General features: G+C 41.7%; 1 protein-coding gene across 2 annotated transcripts in view; it reads left to right on the top strand.

Moving 5' to 3' along the window:
* Window positions 1–27,683, top strand: part of BORA (BORA aurora kinase A activator) — a 1,242,116-nt gene that overhangs the window by 191,896 nt on the left and 1,022,537 nt on the right. For both annotated transcript variants that reach the window (XM_044071743.1, XM_044071742.1), the window contains one exon: window positions 1,746–1,852. In XM_044071743.1, the coding sequence (XP_043927678.1) occupies window positions 1,746–1,852 (107 nt within the window). The remainder of the gene's footprint in view (window positions 1–1,745; window positions 1,853–27,683) is intronic.

The following is a 27,683-nucleotide window of genomic DNA, read 5'->3' as shown; positions in this document are numbered from 1 at the left end:
GATGATCCTCATTGCCCCTTACTGGCCTCAACAAATTTGGTTCCCGTTCCTGCATCATCACCTTCTGGAGCAGCCTTGGACCATGGACCCAATTCCAGACCTCCTGATCCATCAATCGGGTGGGCTGCACCAATCTCTTCAGTCTCTCCAGCCCACTGCTTGGTTTCTCTACTTCTGACCTTAGCCAGGCTTCCGAACATCTCCCACTCGGTGCATGAAATCATCTTATCCTCACATAAGTCGACCACTAGAAAAACTTATGCTAGAAAGTGGAAACGTTTTTCCTTATGGGCAGAGACCAGGAATATAGATCCCTTTTCAGCCCCTGTGCACCATATTTTAGAATTTCTAGCAGAACTTTTTCGAGCTGGATCCTCTTCTGCCACGATTAGAGTTCAGCTAGCTGCAATTTCAAACTTTCATACGGGCTTATCTGATTCAAGCATCATGTCCCATAAGCTTTGTAAAGCCATTCTTAAAGGGACCACTCTACTCAGGCCCCCAGTAAGAGACCCCCCCCCCGCCTCAGTGGGATCTGAATTTGATTTTAGCTTCCCTGATACTACCCCCCTTTGAACCGGCAGCTTCTTGTTCCTTGAAGTTTCTTTCTTGGAAAACCCTTCTGGTTGCAGTTACGTCGGCCAGAAGAGTTTCTGAACTTCAGGCTCTTTGTGTTCGTCCTCCTTATCTAGTTTTTCACAATGATAGAGTTTCTCTTCGGACTTAACCCTTCCTTTCTTCCAAAGGTTACTTCTGATTATAATTTGAATCAGTCCATTGACCTACCTGTGTTCTTTCCAAATTATTCCAACAAGGCAGAATACAAGTTACATCAGTTGGACGTTCATAGACAATTATGCTTTTACTTGCATAGAACCAAGCAAATCAGAAAATCAGACCAGTTGTTCCTGTCCTACTCTGAGGGAAAACAGGGTATACTGGTGTCAAAAGTCACCTTATCTAGGTGGTTGACTTCTACTATTACTTTTATATATCAGTTAAGAAATAAAGAGCTTCCTGATGAACCAAAACATCACTCCACCAGAGCTCTAGCTACTTCAGTGGCTTTTCAGGCCAGATTGCCAATGGAAACTATTTGTACGGCAGCTACATGGGCTAATCCACATACCTTCATTTCACATTATAAGCTGGATGTGGCTTCCAGAAGCAGAGCTGATTTTGGTTCCACTGTTCTGAAGAGTCTGTTCCAATGAGCCACCCAGGATTGAGGTGCTAGGGACGCTGTCCCAACCAGCAAGAATGAAGGCGAGATAGACAACTTAACATTAAGAAGTTATGTACCTACCATAATGTTCCATGTTAGTTGTCTTCTTCTCGCCTTCTTTCTTGCATCCCACCCTCCATCCCCCTATCCTAGTAGACCGAGAAGAGTTCCTTAGGTTTGTTTATCACTGGCTGAGTCTTCTCTGGCTATTACTTCTGACTGTCTGTCTCTCCAGTAGGTTCATGTATCCTACTACAGTTTACTGTATTATTATAATTGTTATTATTATGTCTGTAGTTAGGTTACCAGACGAGATCTGGGTATCTAGTGCCAGGCATCATGGGATATGGGGGGGGGCCTCTAGCCAGTACTCAGCTCACGAGCTTTTGAAGATGGCCGAGTCGGAGCAGAGTATCGGCTCCGAACCCAACCAACCAGCAAGAAAGAAGGCGAGAAGAAGACAACTAACATGGAACGTTATGGTAGGTACATAACTTCTTATTCCATTGCAATGTTTTAGACACCGGGAAGATTTAGATGGTCCATTGATCAGCTTGCTGTTATAAATCCTGTTGAGATAGACCCAGATGATGTTCACCGTCAAGCTTTGTATCTAAGCCGCTTCAAGTAAGTATTGTTTGTGTTTTTACAAATTAAGGAGTTCTGTTTGAAGACTTTTTTTGTTTAACGTAATATACCTTTTATTAATTGTTGCATAAGCTGCTTGCCATTGGGAAGACTGCTAAACATTGTGTAGAACTGCAGCTAATGTTCAGCTTTACTCCTTCCTCACCCAACACACACACACACACACACACACACACTCTCTCTCTCTCTCTCTCTCTCTCTCTCTCTAGCAGGTAGATAACAATGCTGTGGGTGGTTTGCGGTTGGTGTGATAAACTGGGCTGAATAAGAGGTGTTTAAAGGTAGCTGCTCATTCTATCTATCACTACCTTTCTAATTTGAAGAAATGGATTGTCTAATGACATGCAACATCCACAAACATTATAGGAATTTATAGCTGTGGTGCTTGTGAGCGGTTTTATTTCTGTCGATTTTCTTGTACAGTAAATGCTATTCGGTTTCTTCTCCTAAGCTAATATCGCTGTCGTAGAATGTACAAGGCAACTACGCCATATGGCCATTTACTTCTTGTCAGTACCCATCCTTAGACTTTGCCTCCTTTTTTCAAAGAGTAATAGGCCTGTGCTATTTGGGATGCATTTATGATTAGCCATTTAGTTGCTTAATTCCTTCTTAAAGGAAGATAGTGTGCCACATTGCTTGAGGAGAGGAATTTTGTCCAGAGAAGGTATATTCGTTACATGACAAATCTCTCTCTTTATGTATAGCTTGTATATGACCGGTTTGAGCCCCAAGCCCTTCAGAGCAGCTTTTCTGCCGCCAAAGTGAACACTCCTATGCTGGCTTTTGAGGATCACACTCACCTTGTGCTGTTCCATTGCTAGGCAAATAATTCCCCTTGGGGGGCTTCCACATTTCAATAGTTATTGCTTAATTGTACTTTCCTGGTTAGGAAACTTATTTTTCTACTAGGAGTTTGTGTTTTAACAGACTGTCTTGAGACATAATTGTACTTATAAACAGGAGCACACTTTTTTCCTGCTAGTTTAAAAGTTGTTGAAAGTACTTGAAAAACATTTTTTCTAGAAAAATGTTTGTTTTCTAAAGTGCTCTTTACTGTGTTGTATTGAGGATGAAGTGACTTTTTATAGCTTGAAATTTTTACTGGCCTGCTGCTTTTTTTCCCTGGGAAACCGGTGCCATTGTTGGCTTGACCATGTAGCAAACTTGCAGTCCCATGGTCTGTCCTTTTTCTAGCCACAAAGAAAGTTAAGTGAACAGTCTTTGCCACCACAGCAGGCTATCCGTTTGTCTCCGCTCCAGGTGAGTAATTCTGCTGTGGCCAAAGCTGGCTCCTCAGACCACTCTTTATTTATTTATTTATTTCTTTATTTATTTATTTTTACCCTGGATCCTTCGGATGCTACACCTACAGCCAGTATGGACCAGGAGGCAGCCATGTTCTCTGTGGCTATTGGGGATCCCCTCAATGGGCAAAGGGAGCCATTCCTTTTGGCTCTGGGAGAGGGAGCAGAGAAGTCTTCCCTGTTTAGTCAGAATGTTGTGCCCATTCTTGGGGAAGCTGCTGACACCATTAACAATCCAGCTAGCTACATTTTTCCTGTCAAAAAGAAAACTAAAACTAAACCTGTATCTGCTCCTGATCTTGCTCAAATTTCTCAGGACAGGAGTAGTGTAGTAAATCTGGCTCAGAGTCTAATTTAGGCTATTGATCCTTCTTATAAGGTGGCTTCTGGTAAAAGAAAAAGGGATGCCTCTTTTTCTGAAGCGTTTCAAGATCCTGAATCTGAACAGGAAGATGAAGGGACAGATGACAGATTTTCTCCTCCGATTTCTGATTCATATCCAGAGGAGAGCTCTATCTGGTTCTCTCTGTTAGGGGGGGGGGGTCCCTTTCTCTGAGACTATTTCCAGAATGTGCCAATATTTTCAGTGTGAGAATACTCCGTTTTCTCAGTCCTTCGGAAAATACTATTAGCAGTTGCAAGTGGAATTTCTAGAACCTTTGCTCATTCTGTCAGTACTCATTGAAAGATCCAGGTGTCACTGCCTGCAATTTTCCTGAGAGTATGCTGCTCCTGAAAAAGCAGATAGATTGTATAAAGACGTTCATCATATTGATCAGTGCCGCAGTAGCCTTGGCTATATGAGTTATGTCTTGCATAGGATATAACTGCCGGCCAGCTTCCAAGGCTTTAGGGCACCTTCCATGTTCCCAAACCCTTGGTCAGCTCAAGCTGAGCTGACTAAAAAGACAGGTTAGGATGGCAATCCCTTCAGAGCTTTCCTGCCATTGAAGAGTGTGCTTCTCTCAGGTTTTCAAGGATCGACGGTCAGCTTGTGATGTTCCTTTGCTGGGCAGATTAGCTTTCTTTGGAGAAGAGTTGTTAGTTTTTTTTTTTTTTTTTTTTTTTTTTTTTTCCTGAGGTGAAATTGAGTTTGTTTTACATTTGGAAGCTGGCACAGCATTTTAAAGTACTTTATACTGTGTTTTTATTTGAAAAAATTATTTTAAAAGACTTTTAAGCTTTACTAGCTTTTGCTGCTTGTTTTCTCTTGGAAAGAGGTACCAGTTTCTGCTTGCTCATGGAACAAACTGTCAGCTCGTGGTCTGTCCTCCTTCCAGACGCAAAAAGTTAAGCAAACGGCCTTTGCCACCACAGCAGGCTAGCAGCTTCCCTCAGCTACAGTTGGGTGAACAGTGCTGTGGCCATTAGATGTTCCTCAGATCACTCATCTTTTATTCCAGATTCCTCTGGTGTAGCACCTACAGCCACTATGGACTGGGGGTTTGCCTCATCTTCTGTGGCTTTTAGGGTCCCCTCAGTGGGCAAAGGAGAAGCACTCCTGTCAGTTCTGGGAAAGGGAACAGGGAGGGCTTCCCTGTTTCCCCAGGATGTTGTGCCTATCCCTGGGGAAACTACTACTGCCATTATTAACACTGTTGGCCCCATTTGTTTTTCTGTCAAAAAGAAACAGAAAACTAAACATGTACTACTCCTCACATTTCTTTAGACAGCAGTAGTTAATGGGTTTGGCTCAGGGTTTAATTCAGGCTAGTGATCTCTCTTATAAAGCAGTTTATGGAAAAGAAAGATGGACTGTGCTTTTCTTGAAGAGAGTCAAGTTTCTAAATATGGACAAGAAGAGTAAGGGGACAGGTACAGGGTTTTCTCCTCAGATTTCTGATTTAGAGGGGAGATCAGTTTCTGAATCACCCTGTGGGTGTTTTCTCTTTTTATGAGTCTATTTCCAGAATATGTCAGTGTTTCCAGTGGAAGGACACTGATGTTTCTCAGTCCATCAGAAAATACTCTGAACTGCTACAGAAGGAATTTCCAGAATCTTCACCCATTCCTTAATTTCTTTCAGGTTTGGGTGATGTGTGCTGATGCCTACAATTTCCTAATAGTGTGCCAGCTGCCTCTAAAAAGGCCAACAGGATTAATAATGTTCCCCAAGCTTTTAAGATTTATACACTCTTCCCAGACCTGACCCAGTAGCTATAGGATCGCGTTCCTGCTAAACATTTAGTTAATTCCAATCCTATTGTTTCTGATTAGGAATATTATTGATAAGTATGGAAAAAAAGGGTATACTTCTGCAACTTTGATTTTCAGAATTTTGAATTGTCAAGCTCATGTTAGTTTGTTTTGATTAAAAGTTATGAGGAATTTTTTGTCTACAGTTTCTTCTTGAGGAAAATTCTGCTTTAAATAATTCAGTTACTTCTGTTTGTACAAGTTACTACTCATTGTTTACAGTGTGTATATGGCTCAGTTAATATTTCTTCCAGGGGGTATGGCCACTGGTACTGTCTTGAGGTTTGGCTGGCTGTATTCTCAGAAATTCTCAACTGATGTTAAAAAGTGAGGTTTTACATTCTACTTTGGATAGAGATTGTGTTTGGCCCCTTTGCTGCAGACGAGATCAAAAAGAATGATGAAATGGGTAAGCTGATGTAGAGAATTGCTAAAATTTTCCAGCCCTCCTTTTTCCAAATTTTCTACAAAAATGCAGGTAAACAGACATTTTGAGAAGAAAGGGTATTCCAAAAAGAGTTCTGGAATATCCCAAAACCAAAGATGGTCCAAATAGTCAGAAAAACTATTTAAGGGACTTTGTCCCTTCACCACCCTAGCAGACCTATTTCCCTCCCAGAATGTCTGAACATCCACTATCCTGTTTGGCAACAGATATCTTAAGAGAACTGGGTTCTAAAAGTCATTCATCAAGGTTGCAAATGGCAGTGGGAGGAAATTCTACCTTTCCAGGGGGTAATCCCTTATCCAGCAGACTAGACTCCTATTTCCACCTGTATTCATCACATGCTGTCTGAGGGTGTGATAGAACAAGTTACTGCTTCCCAGGTGGGGAATGGTTTTTATTCAAGGATTTTTTTTTTAGTGCCAAAATGAAAATTCCTGAGGGCCAGTTCTGGAACTTTCTTTTCTAACACAGTTTGTGATAGTGCCCAAATTCAAAATGTCACTTCACAACCTGTTACCTCTTCTTCCTCATTAAAAGTTCCTGGTAACATTAGATTTAAAATGTGTATCACATCCATATTCATCCAGACTTCAGGCACTTCTTAAGGTTTTGTGAGTCTGTGTAACAGTATCAATTATCTGCCTTACCCTTTGGACTATCCACTTCACCAAGAGTGTTCAGTGTGTCTAGCTCCAGTCTTTTTTTGACTTCTTCACAAAGGATTGTGTTTCTGGGATGTCAGCTAGACACCTCAGTTCAAAGACCTTTTCTTTCACAAGAAAAAATTAGATCTATTTCTAAAGTTTTCCAATCAGACTTTGGCCTGTACGAGGGAATACCTCAGGATTCTGGGTCTCATGGCATTTATGATTCTCATGATTCCCCTGGAAAGATTTCACATGAGAAAGATATAGTGGTATCTGAAGTCTCTGTGTCCTAGGGTTAACATCCTTTGTGTTTTCAAATCCCAGTTCTGGGATTTGTCAGAAGAGACATCACTTGGCGGAGACAGCAAATATCCCTAAATCCAGGTTTCCTCTTCTCCCCTCTTCCTTCAAAGCTGTTAGTAACCTCAAAAGCTTCTGACTTTGCTTGGGAAGTAGTTTCAGGGAGGATAAAAATGCAAGATATTTGTGACACCAAGGACAGATGCAAACAAGTACATATAAAAGATATGCTCGTTCTAATGTTTCAAGTTTTTACAGACAGTACCACAGTCATCTTGTACATCAACACACAGGGGAGAACCAGGTCTTACCGTTTTTGCAGACTAGCCATGTTAGCTTCAGGTATAGATTTACAAGCACAGTTTCACTCTTACAGGCATCCTACAATCCTGCCAGAGCAAAACTATGCGCCAGACAAGTTGAGCAAGGGTAAAGGCAGACCCTTGCAAATGGAAACTAGATAAAGAGGTATTCCAGTATTTGATCCATCTGTGGGGATCTCCTCAAGCAGATCTCTCTGCCTCAGAGATGAGGCAGTCTGCTGGGAAGGTTCTGCTACAGGACTTTATGCAAGCAGGCCTAGAAGACAGATGCCTTTTCCTTTCCTTGAACAAGAATGTTTCTGTATGCCTTTCAGCCCTTTCCACTGATATCCAAGATACTTCTGAAGATTTACAAGGAATCTCAAGTGGTGACTCCCTCTTGGCCCGGGCAACAGTGGTTCTCCCTCCAATTGGAATTGGCCAAGGGCAATTACCAAAGGCTTCTTACAGAATGGATCTACTCACACAAGAACAGGGGTGTTTGCGGTTGGGGTGGATCAATCAACTTCATCTGACTGCCTGAATGATAAGGTCTTAATTCCCTTTATGCACCTGTTTTACTGAGTATGTAGAGTACGTATTAATGGATTCAAGAATGCCTGATACCAGAAAATCATATATTAGCAAACTGAAAGGGTTTTCTTATTGGTGCCAGCAACGTAACCAGCACCCTTTTAGGGCTAGTGTTTTTCTGGTTTTACAGTATTTGTGAGAGTTCTTATCTTATGGTCTTTCTTACTCCTTCATCAAGGTTTATTTGGCAGTGATTTTAGCATGTCTGCACGTGGATCTTCTTCTTTCAATACATTCTCATGTGAAAATGCTTTTGAAAGAGATTTTGCTTAACAGATGTTAAAGAAAACTTGTGGCTCCTCCTTGAGATCTTAATTTTTTGTTGGAAATGCTGACCCTTTCTCTGTTTGAACTAGCACATCAGGCTGACTTGAAATTCTTAACATGGAAAACAGTTTTACTAATTGCTCTGACCTTTGCAAGATGCATATCTGAGTTGCAATCTCTTATTGTGAGTCAACCCTGTTTCATTTTCCACCGAGACGGGGTTTTTTTGAGAATGAATCCTTTTATTCCTGAAATGGTATCTGAGTTTACTCAAACTATATCCCCGTTTTCTTTCCTGAACCTAAAAATGAGGGAGAAAGTATTCTACGTACCTTGAATGTCCGCAGACAACTCTGGTACTATCTTGACAGAACAAAATCTTTCAGATAATCGATTCAATTGCTCATTTCTTTAGAAGGTAAGAAGGGACAACCTGTGTCTAAACAGACTCTTGTCTGTTGCTTCAGGCTCTTACCTTTTGCTGTTTTCACCACAACAAAACTATTCCAGGCAGAGTCAAGACAGTCTACCAGGGCCTTTGCTTCACCTATGGCTTTTTGAATGGATTGGATTCTAAAAGTATTCTAGAAGCAGCAACTTGGTCCTTTTATATAAAAGGTTGATTCTTTCTCTAGGTCTAGATCAGGCTTTGCTAGGGCCATTCTCCAAGGACTCTTGGATCTTTTTCCTTCCACCTCCCAAATGTAAGCTAAGGTAGTTTACCTATATAGCTAAGGCTGCTGCAGCAGTAATCATTCAAGCATCTACTGTTATGGTGAATTACTTAAACAACTGTACTTTCTCATAGGTCACATCTTCTGCAAGTTACGGCCCTGTGGTTATTTGAGTTATTGCAGCCATAACCTTCCTGTAGGTGTGTAGTTAGATTAAAGGGAAATGAGTAGTTTTACTCTTATTAATTTTAAAATAGAGAGTTAACTGTCTTGAGAGCTTAAAGAAGCACAATTTTTCCAACACCTAAAGCAAGCCCAGTTGTAGCATATGGTTCATATCTGTACTGACATACTCAACCACCCACATAACTTACCAGTACTACAGCATAGTGCCAGATAATTTGCATTTACCCAGTGAATGAACACTGACATTGGAATTCATGTGGGACATCTCTGAAAAGCAAACCTGGCTGTATTGTGTTAATTATACAAAACAAATTCTCTCTTGGTACTTGATCTATTAGAGTTCATACAGCTGAACAAAGCAGTTTATCATGTTGCTTTTATAAAAGTAAAGCTAATGTATGAGAAGTGACTCTGCAAGTGTCTTCAGCAACATGCATAACCAATCTAACTGTAATGTTGCAGGTAGGTTCTCAAATTGATTCAACTGCAATGGTGAGGAATTAACAGTGACTTGAGGATAAAGACAATGCTACACTTGAGAATTTTTTTTTTTTTTTTTTTTTGCTTTTCCTGTGTGGACCATCAAGCTTCTACATCCCTCTTTGGATGTGTTCATTCTCCCTGTAGCTGTCTGGACCACTTTGACAGTTGGAGCAAAACAAATGGGTTAAGATGAGCAGGCATTCTTAGGTGGTTCACATTTTTTTTTTGTTATGCTCTGCCCTAAAGTCTTGTCTCCATACCAAGCATACAGTGATGTAAATGCTGCAGGTAACCTGCTGTTACATTTCTATGATGCAACAGGGTTGGAGCCCCCCCCCCCCAAATAAATAAATTAAATATTCTGATCTGCATAACCCTTGCTAAAAGCACTATTCCTTTGCCAAGGATACATTGCCTGGCGAAATTGTCACTCATTTCTGTCTATGCTGACTTCTAGGGGACTAGTCAACTTATCAAACTTTGATCACAGTCAGGGAACCAATCCTCCATGCAGCAGAGATGACGCACTTTAGAAGTCATTCTGTGTACAGGCCATTTTTCCACACCATAGCTGGATGGTTCTTTCCTTTGTGTAATTTACCTGCTTCTGAATACATAGGCAGTATGTGGTGTGTAATTTTTTTTTAACAACTTTTGTCATGTTTGTGTTGTGTAAGTTTTACATTTTAACATTTTCCGGGTTTTAGGTTGAATTTTAATTTGATATGCCTTTATGGAGAACTTGCTGTGCCAGGGATGTTTCAAAACTATCCATCCAGCCTTTATCAACAGTTTTCATGCTTGAACTGCTCTACTGATGTAATTTTCATCAGACATGACAGCTTGTGGTAAATGGTCACCTCTGTTGATAATTTCTCATTTCTGAAAAAAAAAGATGCTAGGCTGATCTGTGCTTTAAGAGGCAACTATATACATATATATATATATATATAGATATAGATATATATAGATAGATATAGATATATATAGATATATATAGATATATATAGATATATATATATATATATATATAGATATATATAGATATATATAGATATACACGTGTGTGTTTGTTTTCAGTATGTAAGAGTGTCCACTCAGAGTGGACATGTTCTTTTTTCTTTGTTTTTCTGCCTGCTGGCTTCCCTGCGTGTGAGATTGTGGTGCAATGGGGTTTGGGGAATTTGCACTTTCCCACTGTTGTGCGATCTCTCAGTTGGTATATATAGTTAGTTATATAGCTAGCAGGGTGGAGTGAGGGATGGGAGGGCTTGCACCCCCCCCCCGCAACAATAGTGTTTTTTTATGTTGTGTTTTGATCTTAAGATCTTGTTTCACTCTTGAGTGTTCCATGTATGATGAGACAATTTTATATATATATATATATATATATATATATATATATACATACAGATACACAGTGTGTGCATGTGTACATCTATATAATTTATAGTGTGTGCATGTGTATGTATATATATATATATATATATATATATATATATATATACATATACATATACATACGTACGTACGTATGTGTGTGTGTGTATGGATCACTGACAGAAGATCAAAAGTTCACAAGAGAGGACATTGAAATACTGAACTCACATCACCGAAAACTGGAACACAATGCTAGGATCATAAAATCTTTATTTGGAGGGAGGCAAGCCTCCTCCTTACACCTTCCCCAACACCTCTTACTAATTATATGTGCAAACTCTGAGATCGTACAACAGTGGAGAAAGGGGCAAAACCCCAATCCCCACTGTACCACAGTCCCACAGAATGACAGCCCATAACATTTGAGTTTTATAGTATTGTGTGTGCGCGCACACATGTATGTACATGTGTATAGAAGCACATTAGCCCCATTGCCTAAATCTAGCTGTAATGAGCATTTTTTTGTCTTCAGCCTAGCATGCACAAGTGGTAACACTTTCAGTGGGGTATTCAGTATTCACTGAACAACATAAAAAAATTATAAAATAAAAAGCACCACAGAGAAAGCGAAAAACACCAACTGCAGAAGCATAAAATCCAAAATTGTTTAATACTCCAGTGCCTCGGCTAGCAAGCCTTTCACAGAGTTAACATCACAGTAGCACAAGCTGCACTTGAATAACAAATATCACATCATTAATCAATTAACTAAAACAATTAAACACAAACTAATAATTAAAAATTAGTGCAGAAAAGCCTTCCACTCCAGTTCTTTGTATTTCAGTATTCCCTTCCAAGACCCTTGGTGCTCACTTTTTTGTTTTTGTATGAAGTCTAAGAATAACTCTTCTCTGTGCCTTTGTTGGCTAAAATTCTCCCAGGCTGCCAGACTTGTACAGAAAATGTTCACAGCAAGAAGCAAGGACTACTGGCTATGAGAAAAGATGTGAGCAGTGTAAAAATTTACTTAATCTACAATGATCATGGAGTAATAAATGTAAAAATTCAGAAGGAAAGTAGTTCATAGAATGCAAGTCCCTTCCTGAAATGCCTAAAGAAGCAGGAAATATTTACTGACTTTTCAGAATATGCTTATTTTGTTTAGTCATTTTTTAACCATGCAGATACACGATGCACAAATGATTTATTTTTCGAGGATCAGGCTTCATTCTTGGCCATACACTGAACAGCTTTCAATCCCTTGGTTCTAACATCTTTCGGACCAAGAAAAAAAGCTTGCAAGGAGCCCTTGACAACACAGTGGGGCCCAGATAATGCCTCAGCCACTGGTGGCTAAATCTGCTGTGGCCATTACTGGTTTCTCAGACCATTCACTTCTGGTTCTGGAGCCCTCTGGTGTCCTCTAACCTCCATAGACCAGGGGCTAGCCATGTCCTGTACAGCTGTTTAGGTACCTTCCATGGACTTGGAAGAACTACTTTCTTTGGTTACGTGAGAATCAATGTAGAATGTATCTCTGCTTAGCCACGTTTAGAGAGCTCTTCCCCAGGGTCATGCTTCACCATTGAGTTGTTTCCCTTCTAGGGATGTACCTAGAAAAAAAGAAACAGTTAAAACACAAATCTTCCTTAAGAGTTTTTCTGTTGATAAGGAACAATCTATCACTTGGTTAAAGATTTATTGCAGGCATTAAAACATTTTGAAAGTTACTTTGATTTCTGTGAAAAAAGAGGCTAGTCCTTTCAGATTATGGCTGTTCCCTATTAGATGAAGATGAGAGAGAGGGAGGAATGAGAGGATATATTTTCTGTCTTTTTCTCAATGGCTGGCTGTCTGATCATGTCTTGGATCAGACTTTGAATGCTCCTAGACTTGTGGCTTTTCAACTTGGGCTCCTTCCCTTACCCATAATCCCCCTGGTCCCCAAGATTAACTCCGATCTCATTTGCCTCTTGTAGGGAACATAAATCTGCTCAGCTCAGGCTTGACTTAACTAAGTTATCTGTCATTACTTTTATAGTAGTACTTTGATGCCTTTTTAAAGTACTGTATTCTGCTTTTCAGGAAGTTTCTTCTAGTATCTGGTTAGCTTTTTCCTTACCTGTGCATGTTTTATAGATGTTCATAGATTAGTAGCAGGCTAACTGCTCTTGTGAGCCATTTTAAGCCTAGCCAATTATCCCTTGTGAGATTCAAACCCTGCACACTGTGTTTATAAGGCAAACACCTTAACCATTAGGCCACCCTCCTAACCCAAAGTAAGTTCAAACATTTTTTTTCTCCATTGGTCTGTCGCCTTTGGTGCATCCTTTCCCTTTCCTTTTCTAAGGTTTTGAGTTAAACTACTGTTGGTATTTCTTGTTACCATTGCTGGTAGTGTGGGCTTACCATTGGGTATTCAGTTTTCTATTGCTGGTATTAACACTTGTGGAGAAAAAAGAAATTTCTCTCTTACTTCTGTTTTTCGTTTTCTATTGAGTAAATAATGTCTGACAAACCTTTTGGATTCAAGAAACAATATTTCTAGCCACAAACTGCCTAATTTGGGCACTCCCCAAAATGTATCTATTGCTTGGGTACTGCCCATTTCGAGGAAGATTCCATTTGTATGGCCACTGGGCTGTAATTGAAGGTAGAAATCAACTGGTTTCTAAAGGACTTTTCCCCTCCTTCTGGGGAGAATCATCCTAATCTGTTTCCTCTTTGTGTGAGGCCTCCTCTTCCAGTAAGACCTCATTGGACAAATCTAAAGGGAAGAAAATTGACAAACCCAGGGACAAGAGTAAGGAGACAAGATCTCACCTGATGAATCTCCTTTGTCTCGATTGTCTTTGTCTCAGTCTTCAAAAAAGTCTAGGTCATATCTGCTGTAGACAAAACCAAAAGAGATGTTTCTTCCTCTTCTTCATCGTCGTCTTTGGAAAAGGGCAAAAAGAGGAGTTTCAATACCATCCTCCCCTTCGGCACCAACAGCTAAGAAACACAAATCCTTGGCTCCTAAATGTTCCTCTGAGCTGAAGGACACTGATTCTAAGATATTGGTACCAGTAAAATCACTGACTTCGATCACCATTCTTATGCTAAAACTCTTGATGCCGATGGCTTCAGCACAAGAAAATTTGCCTTCTGCTTCTGCATTGACACCAACAGCTTTGGTGCAGACTATAGATATAGGATAAAAGGAAACTCTACCCAGGACTTGTTACTTTCCATCTATTATTATTACTTTCTCTCTTATTCCCTTCTGTTAGCAAATAGTATCCATAACTGATCAATACTGTGTGTTTGTTAATTTAAACAGAGTCCACAGTAGCCTACTGATACAAGGTTATCCTGTTTTTCCACCTGAAAATGGTTAAGAAATGACTTGCAGTTTCAGAGCAGTCCTTGGTCAGTTGTGATTGTTTCTCAAACACTAACTTGTCTTTGCTTTGGCTCATTAGCAGCAGTACAAAGAACTGCCTGCTCACACCCTTGTTCTCCCCTCCCCCTTCCCTGTTTATTACCTTAAGACAATCCCAAAGTTAATAAATATTATCTGTGGCAGGCACCATTTTTTAAAACTACAATCACCCTTGTCAGTATCGTATGTTCATTCATTAATTAATTTTGTTACCTGATTCTTTCCAGCCCCCTCATAAGAGCAACTAACAGGGTCTCTACCCACTTCACTCCCCACCCTGCCCCCTATTCCCTCCCGCCCCCAGTGGTCCCACCTTTATTACACTCACAAACCCCTCCCATCTTTCCAATAGCCAACCACAGCGCTAACCCAACACTACCTCCTCCATCTTCCCACTATCACACCTCCTCAACTAACATGTACAAGCATACCTTACCTATGCTCAGTGCATGCACTCTCCTTGCATATCTTACATCCTACCAAAGCTCCATCATTCCCCCACTCAACCACTACCACTGTACTACTACTCACACCACCACTCATGTCTCACCCCTCAGTCAATTCCCCTCCCACCAACTCAAGAACCATCCCTATGCACCCCCCACATATTCTACCAACTATATTACTCAACCATAAAGCATCCCTACAACTTAACATAGTAACCCTCCCACCATAGCTATTACCCACAGAGCACAATCATAAAGTTTCCCTTATAAACAAACAAACATTCAAAAACTGAGAAAACTAATAACCTCATGCATATCAAAACTAGCCCTAAGTGGAGACATCCACCCCAACCCTGGCCCTACCATCTTCAATCCCAATCCTCATAATCAGACTAGAAACCACAACTTCTCCCATATTACAGTCAATAGAAAGCCAAGTGACTTCCTTCTGCTAAGCCTAAATATTAGAAGTATATCCAACAAAGTCAACGAACTCCATGCCACCATAGACTTGTACTCCCCAGATATAGTCATCCTGACAGAAACCTGGCTAAAACCTCACATTACCAGTGAGCAAATACTCCCTGCAGGTTACGGCATACTAAGAGTAGACCGGCTAAACAAGAAAGGAGGCGGTGTAACTTTAATATTTAAACAGCATCTAAACATCCATATCTTAAAATCATCAGCTCCACAAATAGGCAATGAAGAAATAATATATACCAACCTCAAAACAAAACCATCAACATAATTGGATGCTACTTCCCACCTGGCCAAAACATCCCTCCACTAGAAAACCTCCTCAGCTGGTCTACCCACCATCTCCCCCAAAAAAACTATCATTTTAGGCGATTTCAATATTGACTGGCAATCCTGTTCTGGCAACCATCCAACCCATCATGTAAACCTTCGGGCTTCACCCAACTAGTCCAGTCGCCATCCAGGGTAAATAAAAACTCCAGCAAGCACACTACCCTGGATTGCATACTAGTCAGTAAGAGCCCCCAGTCATATATAACAGGCTACTTATCAGATAGCCTCAGTGATCACTCCCCAGCATTCCTACTCAAAAAAATACCTATACCAAGCCAAACCTGTCATCTACCATCAAATACGTAAAAAACTAAACTTTAACCCACTCACATTCATCTCATCCCTCAAAGAATGTAACTGGCATCCTCTAAGGTACCTCAGTCTTGATGACGCAGTTGAGGTTTTTAATACTACCTTCCTGAGCATCCTTAATTACCATGCTCCCATAAGACTTTCCAGAACCAAAGCACAATCCTCCCCATGGCTACAGAAAACCACTAAGTTAGAAATGAAAAATGGGGATAAAGCCTGGGAGCACTGGCGCAAAACCAAAACCCCCTCAACTAGACAGAAATTCCTAGAATTATGCAATAAAGTTAAAAAGCTAATAAGAGGACAAATTCCAATACTACCAGTCTGCCCTAGACTCCTCCCAACACAGCCCCAAACAATTGTGGTCCTCCATAAACTCCATCCTCCACCCAGGTAAAGTCAGTACCCTTCCTCCTAACATCCCTCACTCCTCAGAAAATATTGCTACCTCATTCAACACACACTTCACACAAACCATACTATCACTAGCTAAACAACACAACCCCCCTCCCCTCCAACCCACACCTTCAACTAGTAATCTCCCCACTGCCTTCTCTTTTTCTCCTGTACCTACCTCCAACATAAAAAACACTTGTAACTAAACTTAAGCCCACCAAATTAGCAGCAGACAACCTCCCAAGTGAATACCTAAAAATCGCAGCTGATGCTCTGGCCTACCCAGTATCCATTTTGATTAACCGATCTCTGTCAGAAAGTTACGTTCCCACACTGTGGAAAGTATCACATATAATTCCCCTCCACAAAGGCGGACCCTCCACAGAACTAACCAATTACCGCCCCATAGCTATTATCTCTCCACTCTCCAAAATACTAGAGAGATGCATACACTCTCAGGTCTCAGACTACCTCCTTACTAACAACCTCCTTTTCAATACTCAGCATGGTTTCCAACCAAACCATAGCACCACCACTGCCTTACTCTCCTTTACTAGCACTATCCTTCAGCATAAAAACAATGGCCATCTCTCCTCTGCTACTTTCCTAGACCTATCTAAAGCATTTGACATGGTCCCACACAAACAACTTATCTCTGTCCTCAATAACCTATCCTTCTCTCAATCAGTCACCAACTGGTTTGAGTTACCTGTCTGCCAACAATCCGTTGTATGGCAGAATGACACATCTCCCCAACTACCTGTCTCCATAGGGGTTCCTCAAGGATCTATCTTTGGACCCCTACTCCTCTTTGTTTTCACCAGTAATCTAGCCTCTGCCACCAAACATGGCACACTCATACAATACGCAGATGACGCAACCATCATCTGCTCAGCCCAGTCCCTACCCAAACTGTAGAAAGTCACACAAAGCTTTTTCCTCTCTTGAAACTTGGTTATCCGATGCCCAATTAATACTCAACCCTAACAAAACTAAACTAGTCATCTTCCAACTCACCAAACATACTCAAAACAACTCTCACTTTAATATCACAGCAAAAGACAACACCACTATATACCCAACTGAACACACCAAATTGCTAGGAGTGGAAATGGACATAAACTAAAATTTGACATTCACATATCCATGACCATAAAAAAAAACTAGGAGCGTTCTACAGAAATAAGCAACTTCTTACCAAAGCAGCAAAGATTTCAATAGCAAATTCCCACCTTATCTCCACCCTACTTTATGCCTCTCCAATATATACCAACCTAAGGCAATGCGATCTAAACAAGCTAGAGACCTGCTACAACAAAATCGCCAAATTCGCCACAGGGGCATCCTACTGTAGTCACCACTGTCTCTCACTTGTTGAACTGGGCTGGCTTGAACTCCCTCACCCCCTTCAGTGGTATCAACTCTCACTCGCCCACAAACTAGTAAACCATCCACTAAATGTCCCATCCCTCCAGAATCTACTCCAACCCTATCACACCACCAGACCACTAAGATCCAGCAACAAAAATCACTTGCAGATCACTAAAGCCAATAACTCTGCTGGTGAAGCACTATTCTCTTGCACAATAGCCAAATTATGGAACTCCCTCCCACCCACAATTGCCTCCATACCATCATGCACCCACTTCAAAACTTTACTAAAAGCGCACCTAAAAACTTGTTGGCTATGCCCTTGCAACTCCCACTCTAATATCACCCACCCCATCCAACCACTACCTTTCTTTCCACTCCAGTAACTACATTGATTATAGCAAGCTCAGATGCTCATAAGCCTAGTACTTATTATACAGCAGGAACTTCTTATTGTAACATTTGTTAATATCTGTCATGTACTTCACAGATAAAGATTCTAGTTGTCTACTGGTGTACTATCTTCTTCATGTGTAAATATGTAAGTAATTGCTATGTTAAATTGCTGTGTTAAATTGTTAATAGCTATGTAATCCAATGTAACTACTGTCTGTTTATTTTAACAGTGGAGCTTTTCTCCCCGGGCCTCTGCTGAAAATGGACCTACGTCCAGTCGGACACTCCCGGTCAACAAATGTAAATACATAAATAAATAAATAAATAAAAATAACCCTTTTGTTGATGAGGTACCTGTGGTCTTTCTTCAGAGGTCCAAATCACTCTCTCTGTCAGTCTGTTCCACCAAAACCCTCACAGAACTCGACTTGGAGAGACTGGATGAATAAAATTTTCTGGGTGAGAGATTTCACAGGGACTCCCTTTGGCTCTGGCCCCTATGGACTCAGGAGCTGACCCTTCATTTACCGCTCTAACTACTCCTCCTCTGACCACCTACGAAGCTTCAGAGTTTACAGCTCTGAGTTGTCTGCTGCCAGTTGTATCTGCTCTGGAGATCTCTGTCTTTGGAACCAGTTATTGCCCAGAGTTCTGTTATTTCAGAGCTGGAGACCTCTTGGAGCCATATCTGTCCTGTTGGCTCTGAGGGGAAGAAGTCGATTCCCAAGTTTTTCCAGAGTCATCCCTGTACCTTAAAACATTGGCATGGTTCAGTTTGGCTACAGCTTCTGTCTCTCGGGCTGTTTCTTTGGAGCAGGAAGTGACCTCTGTTCCAAGGAAGTCTGTCTCTGTTCCAGCCTCCCTTCCCTGTTCGGGGAAAACGGGCAAGCCTTCGAGGCATTGGAGGGGGTCTTGTCTCTTACAGTGACTCAGTTGGCCCCTTCCTTCTCTGAGCAGATCTTTCTCATGCCCAGTTATTTGACTAGTCTCTAGACAGGGGCCACAAGTACCAAAACCTCAGGAATCTCAGATACAGGTTCTGTCATCTTCTGATAACTCCCCAGGTTATCACACTCTAAAGAGGCTCCTCAGAAGAAGTGCAAGAGGCGGCACTTAATTCCCCACAGGAAGCCTTCACGGAAGACACTGATTTTGATGAAGAGGAATGGTCCCCAAGGTCACCCCCCCCCCGAAGATTTTCCTTTGGAAACCATTTAGAAATCCTGAAACAGGGGTGAATAGAAGTCCCAAATCCCTTCCTCAGAGGAATCTGTTTGTTTACCTGCAGGCTTTTGGTTCTCGCTCATCTACCTCTTTGGTGACTTCGCCCATGGATGAATTCATCCAGTTGATTTCTCAGCAGGTGTGGACGGCTCTGGACAATACTGAGCACATCCCAGAGAGACCGGACAAAATTTTATCTGCACTTGAGGATAAGTGGGTTAAAGGTTTAGTGGTAGATGCCATGGTCATAGCCACTTTGAAAAAGGAACTTGCTAAGGAGAGTTCATCTAAACATCCACACAACAGTGAGTCTTGGGCGATGGATAGATTTGGGAACAGAGTTTGCACTTCATCGACCTTTGCCTTAAGGTCTTTGAATTTCCTGGCACATTTCACCAGACTTCAAAGGGATCTGATCAAGGAGTTGTCGGATACCCTGGTGCAAGCTGTTACTGAGAGAGTCCATGAGAAGGTTGCTTCTCAGTTGACCACCCTGGAATCTTTCTCAAACTCATCCATGAGGCTCATTGCTCATGCATCCGAAGGGGCTTCCTGAGCAGCGGGTTCAGGCATAGCCATAAGGAGACACGCTTGGATGTGCCTATGTGATTTTGCAGAACCATTTAAGTCGTCATTCGTCAAAGCACATTATAACCCATTGCCTTTTTTTGGCCCAAAAGTAAGAGAGACTTTATCCAGGTGTGAGAAGGATGCTATGGGCGTATGTTTTTCCACACCCAAAGATCCTTTTCTAGGAATTAGAGACATAATGGAAAGATGTGGGTCAAAAAATCCCAAGGGCCTTTCCAGAACACACATGGAGGCAGTTCCCCTAGTGGCAGATGGGGGGTAATTACAATAGAGACACTACCCATGCAGCAGAGGTGTTCTGCAGAACCATGGCTTCAGGGACCCCTTTCCGGGTAAGCCCTTTCAGCATTCCTGAAATTAGGCCCGATTGTCTTCCTTTGTTTATCCTTGCATCAAAATGCCTGGCTGACTATAATAGATTCTTGGGTGCAATGGATCATATCCAGAGGTTATACTATACCCTTTTCTCATCTCCCCCTCCCCCATGCAAAAAAACTCCCCAATGTTACACCCAGTAAGAGGGAACCAGCAGTTCTAGAAATTCAAAAACTGCTAGTCAAGAGAGTTATCCAAGAAGTTCCACCAGACCAGAGAAGATCCAGAATTTATTAAAGATTCTTTAGTGCCAAGAAAGATAGGGGAATGGAGACCATTTTTGGATCTCAGTGTGTTGAACAAATCAGTTTGAAAAACGAAATTCCGGATGGTCATGGTACAATCCATTCTTTCATTTTTAGGAAAGGATGACCTGGTGTGCTCGATAGATCTTTCGCTCGCGTATTACCATATAAAAATGGTTAAGCACTCCAGAGAGTTCCTCAGCTTTTGGCTGGGAGCCAGTCATTACCAATTCTGGGAGGAAGCCTTTCGTCTCAACACAGCCCCCAGCGTGTTCACCAAATGTATGGCAGCAGTAGCAGCTCACTTGAGACTGCAAGGATTCCGGTTGTTTCCATACTTGGACGGACTGGCTCATTACTGCTCCGACCAGGTATCGACTGATAGAAGTGAGGCATTATGTTCTCCAGACCTGTGCACGCTTAGGAATAACGATCAACCAAGAAAAATCTCAACCGTCTTCAACCCAGAATTTGGAATTTATAGGGGCATTGCTGAATATGGCAACAACCATTGCATCCCTTCCCCCAGTGAGACTTCAAAAAATCATAACCCAAGTGAAAAAAACTTATACACAGGAAGAAGGTTCTTGCTTGCCTAGTTTTACAAGCCCTAGGTTTTATGACAGTGATAATTACTCTTGTTCCCCTAGCTAGATATATGAGAATTCTGTAATGGCTGCTGGCTACTCAATGGTCTATGCTATATCAACCCATGTCAGACCAGATTTTGATCACCAATCATTGCAGAAAGGCACTAGCTTGGTGGATTCTCTCCAAATAAATTCTCCTGGGTTGCCCATTCGTCGTTCCAAAGCCCATATTGACCACAGAGGCTTCCCAGATGGGGTGGGGGCCATTTTCTGGGCAAGACTGTCCAAGGATCTTAGTCCCCTACAGAGGCCAACTTGCATATCAGTGCTTTAGCAGTAAGAGTGGTGCTTTTAGCGTTGCAAGCCTTTTAAACTGCTCTTCCTCCAGGAACAATTGTGATTCAGACAATATGCCAGTAGTTTGGTATATCAACAAACCGGGAGGAACCAAATCTTTTCCCCTTTGTAGAGAAGCACTCGGACTGTGGAAGTGGGCAATCTCTTCCAACCGCTTTCTGATAGCAGTGCACATTATGGGGAATTCCAGTGTGATAGCAGACAAGCTGAGAAGAGGTATTCTCCAGCCTCACAAGTGGTCTCTCAATCCACAAGTGACAGATTTTCTGTCAATGGGGCCAGCCTTGCTGTGACCTGTTCACCTCTCCCCTAAACAACAAGTGCTGCAACTATTTTGCCCTGATTTCCCCCTTCGGGGTAGTCACCAAGAGATGCCCTTCTCCACACTTGGCCCTCAGGTCTCCTGTATGCTTTCCCCCCTGATACCTCTATTCTCAAAATTCGTACAGAAAGCACTCTGGTTGAAAAGCGAAGTAATCCTCATTACTCCATTTGGCCTCTGCAGACATGGCTCCCCTTTCTTTGGCCTTATCTGATTCAACCATCTTTGGACTCTGGACCTGACTCCAGACCTTCTGTCCCATCCAGATAGGCTAGTTCACCCAGACATTCTGAACATCAAGCTTGACTGCATGCTTCCTCAAGTTCTGGGACAGTATACTTCCTCCAGTTCCACTAGTGGCCAAGTGTCTTTATCTTTCTTCCCCAGTATGCCAAATTCTCCTAGCTTCTCATAAACATTCTACACAGAAACTATATAATAGTAAGTGGAAAAGATTTACCATTTGGGCATGTGAAAAGGATATTGATCCTTTTTCCACCCCTGTTGATAATATTTTAGAGTTCTTAGCCTCTCTTTTCAATGCAGGAGTTTCTCCTTCCACAAATGTAATGCAGCTAGTGGCAATTTCACATTTCCATGATGGTTTGGAAGAACTTTCCTTGGCTTTTCGTAGGCTCCGTCAGGCATTTTTTAAAAGGATAATTTTTCCTGAAACCTCCTTTCAAAGATCCTACCTCACCTTGGGATCTAAACCTAGTGTTGGAAACTATTATACATTCTCCCTTCGAACCCTCTGCAGACTGTGATCTGAAATATTTCTCATGGACAACATTATTTTTGGTGGCAATAACCTCTGCTAGAAGGATTTCAGAAATTCAGGCTTTATCATATAAACCACTTACCTGATCTTTCCTAAGGACAATCTCTCCTTACGAACAAATCTCGCCTCCCTATTAAAATTTTGTCAGAGTCCATTAGCAATTAGACGATTAATTTGCTGGTATTCTTTCCATATTTTTCAAATAGAGGTGAATACTGTCTGCATTTGCTAGCCATTCACAGACCATTACACTTTTAGCTTCACAGGACACAAGGCATGAAATCTGACCCAACTATTTGTCTCCTTTTCAAATGCTAGGTTTGGTAAACCAGTCAAGAAGGTGACCTTAGCCAGATGGATCAAGGATTGTATTTCCTTTATCTATGACAGAAGAAAAATTCCCTTACCTAGGACTGCTAAAGCACATTCTACAAGATCTGTCGCTACCTCAGCAGTTTTCCAGTCTAGAGCTTTGATGGATGATATCTGTGCGGCAGCTACCTGGACTTCTTCCCATACCTTTATTACTCATTTCAAATTGGATTTGGTCTCTACGGGAATAGCATCCTTTGGTTCAGTGTTGCTAGGGAATATCCTTCAATGAGGCCTCCCAACTTCTAAAGTGGCTTGGGGACTCTGCACCATATGTCAAGGATAAAATGAAAACTGACATCATCAGATAAAGAAGTTATGTACTCACCATAACATTCCATCTGTGTAGTCCATTTTCATTTATCCTTGACTCCCCTCCCTCCATCCCCCACCTTTGAAGACTCTCTGGTGGAATACGTAATGTACTTGTCTCTGACATGAATATTTAAGGCATAGCAGATATGGCTTCCATCTATCAGTCAATATCTAATCTGCAAACTCAATCTGAGGTAACCGGGACACAGGCATTATGGGTAGAGGTGAAGCTCGAGAGGTTTTGGTTGGCACGAGCTGTAGTAATGGCAGAGTCTGTTCCAATGTTGGAACCAAACCCTATATGTCTAGGATAAATGAAAATGGACAACACAGATGGAATGCTATGGCGAGTACATAGGTGATATCTTCCAACCTCTTTCTGTTTGTAACGCACATACCAGGAAAGTCCAACATTCTAGCGGGTAGGTTAAGCAGGTCAATTCTGATACCTCATTCGTACTCTCAATCCAACAGTTGCAGAACAAATGTTTCACCAGTTGGGGTCAACTGTGCTGTGATCTTTTTGCCTCTCCAATCAACTCCAAATACTGCAGGTTCTTCGTCTTGATCTCTTCAGAGGAGGGGTCACTGAGAAATGTTGTAACGCACATCTGGACTCCCTCCCCCCTTGTCTTTCTTGTGCCTTTCCCCTACACTGCTAATCCCAAAATTCTTACAGAAAAGCTCTGCAGAGGAAGATCAAGGTGATGCTCTTTGCTCCCTTCTGGCCTCAACAGATGTGGTTCCCCTTTTTCTGTTATCACTTGATACACCTGCATTGGGTATGGGATCTCGATCAGTCTTCTTTCTCACCCCTCCGGCATGCCTCACCCAGACATTCAAGTCCTCAGGTTAACCGCTTGGTTTCTCCACTTCCGATGATGGCTAGTCATTTCATGCTTTCATCCCAATTTGTCTACATTTTCACTTCTTTCCAGAGGCCATTTACCTGAAGTTTACAAGACCAAATGGAAAAGATTTTTTATATGGGCTACTCAAAGGAATGTAGATCCCTTTTTGGCTCCTATCCCAGCGGTTGTGGATTTCCTAGCTTCTATTTTCATGATTGGGGCAGTTATTTTTCTGTCAAAGTTCAGTTTGCAGCTATTTCAAGCTTTCGTGTTGGAGAAAACCATTCTACCTTAGCATCCTAGAAGCTATGTAAAGCTTTTTTCAGAAGCACCTTCCACCGCTTGGGGATCACACCCCACCTTGGGCTATGACTATATTTTGCTCCAAGCTTCGACCCAAGCACCCTTTGAACCTGTTACCAGAGTAGACATGAAGTTTTTAACCTGGACAACACTTTTTTTTTTTTCTAGTTGCGGTTACCTTTGCCCAAAGAGCGTCTGAACTGCAAACTCTGTTGTGTAAGCCTCCGTACATTATCTTTCACAAAGACGGTGTGGCTTTACAGACTAATCCATCTTTGATACTGAAGGTGGCTACTGAAACATCTCTTAATCAGTGCATCAACCTACTGGTTTTCTTCCCAAATTTCTCAAATAAAGGAGAATATATGCTTCATGTGTTGGACATGCACCATCAGCTATATTTTTACTTCCCCTGGACTAAAATATTCAGAAAAAACACAGTCTTCTGTCTCCTTTTTCAAAGTTAAGCTGAGTCAAGGTGTTTTGAAAGTATCCTTAGCTAGATGATTAGCTGACTGTATTTGCTGTGTATATAAGGAAAAAAGCTTGAGTCTACTCGTGCTAAGGCTCATTCTACTAGATTGGTCTCCACTTCTATGGCCTTCTTTTCAAGGGCTTCAATTGATATTTGTGCTGCTGCCACCTGGTCTAACATTCACACCTTTATTTCTTTTTTATAAACTGGATTTGCTATCCAGGAATAAGGCAGCCTTTGCCTCAGCCGTCCTCCTGAATATCCTTCCATGAGACCACCCTGAGAGCTAAATAGCTGGGGTCTGTCCCATCCATTGAGGAATGAATGGAAAAGACCTTATCGAATATGAAAGTTATGTACTCACCATAGTGATTGATCTGTGTTGTCTGTTTTATCCTTCCTCAACTCCCCTCCTTCTGTCCCCCTTCCATTTCATGGAAGATCATTAGCAGTGTACTTCAGGTATGACAATATGACATGTCCTTGTCCAGGTATTGCACTTTTACAGCTCCAGAATGGTGCTCTATTTCACACATCTTTTTGGACTACATTATTTTGTTTTTCTATCGTGATTGGATCACGGAGTTGGGAGCAAACTTGATCTGAATTCATCTTTGGAACATGAGGGGGTTGTTGAAAGGGGAGGAGCCTGAGCTGAGGAGCCAGAAGTTTTGAAGCATCCAAAGTCTGATACGAAAACCATCCATTGAGGAAGGACAGAAACCGACAACACAGATCGTTTTGTTATGGTGAATGCATAACATTTCTTTTGTTTGCCTAGATCCCAAGTTCTGATTCAGAGGAAAGGGTTTCCACTGAATCTCCTGTAGAGGAATTTTCTTTCTGAAACTGTTTTTAGGATGAAATGTGTCTCTGTGAGAACAAGTTGATAATCCTTTCACTTTGAGGAAATGAGTTATTACAAGTGAGTTTACCATAAATGGTTACTATTCCTCCTGTTTTGGCAGATGTTTTTGATATTGCCTGCAGTATATGCTGATAGTCAATCTGCAGCTCCTAAAAAGACTGACAGACTTTATAAAGTTTGTCAAGTATTTGTTTTCTTATCCCATGTTAGATCCAGCAGCTACTTAAATATATAGAATAGCTGCAGCAATAAATCTATTAAATACTAATATTTCACCTTCACACAAGAATAAACAGGTTTATGAATAGAACTTTTTCCTGTATTTCTATAACCTTCAGAATTCTATTTTATGAGCCTCCTATTATTGGCTTTTTGACAGTATTAGGAACATTTATGCCAGCTTTAGAAGGTATATCCTCTCTGAATTCCATTATCTCTGCTGTTTCTCAAGTAACTATACATTCTTTGAAATAAGCTACTGTGACGAGACATTTTGCTTGTGTTCAAAATCTGAGGTGTTCTGAATATGTTAAATCTGAAATCTTAAAATTTTCCTTTGAATAAGGAGGTTTTGTTTGGTCCTTCTACCCAAATATTCAGTTTGGTAAATGAGTTTGAATAACTCCATGAATTAGTCAGATTTTTCAACTCCCCAAGACTGCTAAAATATCTGGTTTGTTTTTCAAGAAACCTTTACAATTTTTTTAAGAAAAGGTGAAAGGAATGATTCAAAAAGAAAGTAAATTTCCAGAAAAAGGAATAAGCAAATAATTCAAAACTGTCAAAAATGGCAATGGGAAAGCCTACTTCCATTTCAAGATATTGGTTCCATGCCTGGCTGTCAGTTTTGTGCTAGATTTAACCAACGCACTATTAAGCGTCTGTGTATTTTTGCATCTAAGTATTTTGGAAACAGATTTAACTACCCAGAGATGTCGTCGGACAGCAATCAGACTACCGGAGTACATAAAAAATGCAAAGAAAAGGACAGAGAAAGGCAGTCGAGATCCAAATCCGATGACAAAGCTTCTCCTAAGCCAGTCGCCGGTTCACCGGTACTCAGTGAGGTGCTTTCGCAGCCCCTGATAACTTCTACCTTCGAGTTGCAGGCCTCTACCGACACCCATGTGGAGTCCGGCATGCCGCAAGATACTCAAGGTATTGGACCGACGGATGCATCTCCCTCAGATGGGTCCTGAGCCGCTGAGCAGGCACCGGCTTCTGAGGGTGTATTCAGACCTCAACATTTTTATATCAAACCGACGAAAGCTGCAAAACCAAAGGCAAAGACACCTTCTAAAACTAAAAAAGCTACGCCTGAGCCACGTGCACAGGCCTGTATGCCTAAAAAACAGATTATCAAAATGGCTGAAGACCTTATTACCTTGATCAGGGGTACTCATCCCCCTCCAGATAAGAGGCCTAGGCAAAACACTGACTATGAATCTTCAGATCAGGTTTCTATTTCTTCTGATTCCTCTTCTGATCAGGAAATCTGAAGTAGTTAACTTCATTTGATCTGCAACCTGTGGGATACGGATCTGACCTCAGATCCGAGCCGGCAACTTTACAAAGCTTAGTTCCGAGCTCCTAGCTCCTCCCCTTACCCATAATCCCCTGCCAGCCCTGACTGACCTCAGATCTAGTTTGCCGCGCTTCTGGTCAGCAGTTAGGTTTTGAGCTCCTAGTTCTAGGGTCTTCACAGAGTTGTGAAGTTTTAAAACTTTGTTTTCTTTTACCTTTAAGTGTACGAGTGTGTTGTGGTTAGGTTTCCCTTTGGTTTGATACTCGTAGTTGAATCTTTTAGTTAATTTTACCCCCCCCCCCACCCCTTCGCTGGTACGTAGTTCTGTGTGTAGTGTGTTTGGGGCCTAGCGAGTGTGTTTCCTTTATAATGTCGGAGGCCCCAAAGCCAATCTTTTCTAAGTGCACCGAGTGTGGCCATAAACTCTCCTCGGCGGATGGCCACACCCGGTGCGTCCGGTGCCTTGGGGATGAACACCGTTCCTCTGAATGCACTATCTGTGCGGCGTTCAACCCCAGGGCACTGAAGGACCGGAGGTCTAAGCTGATCCTGGCAGGACTTTTGCCCCCGGATTTGGCTTCGGCCTCCGGTACTTCTGTGGCCTCCTCCCAGGCTTCTGCGGCGGCCACTCCTGCCTCCCTCCCCCCGGCCAGGACTCAATCTCCCGCTTCGGT

Source organism: Protopterus annectens, chromosome 5.part0 (genome assembly GCF_019279795.1).
Source record: "Protopterus annectens isolate FY-2018-M chromosome 5.part0, PAN1.0, whole genome shotgun sequence".
Taxonomy (NCBI): Eukaryota; Metazoa; Chordata; order Ceratodontiformes; family Protopteridae; genus Protopterus; species Protopterus annectens.
Note: the sequence above shows the minus strand (reverse complement) of the source record. Positions and strands in the feature narration are given on the sequence as shown.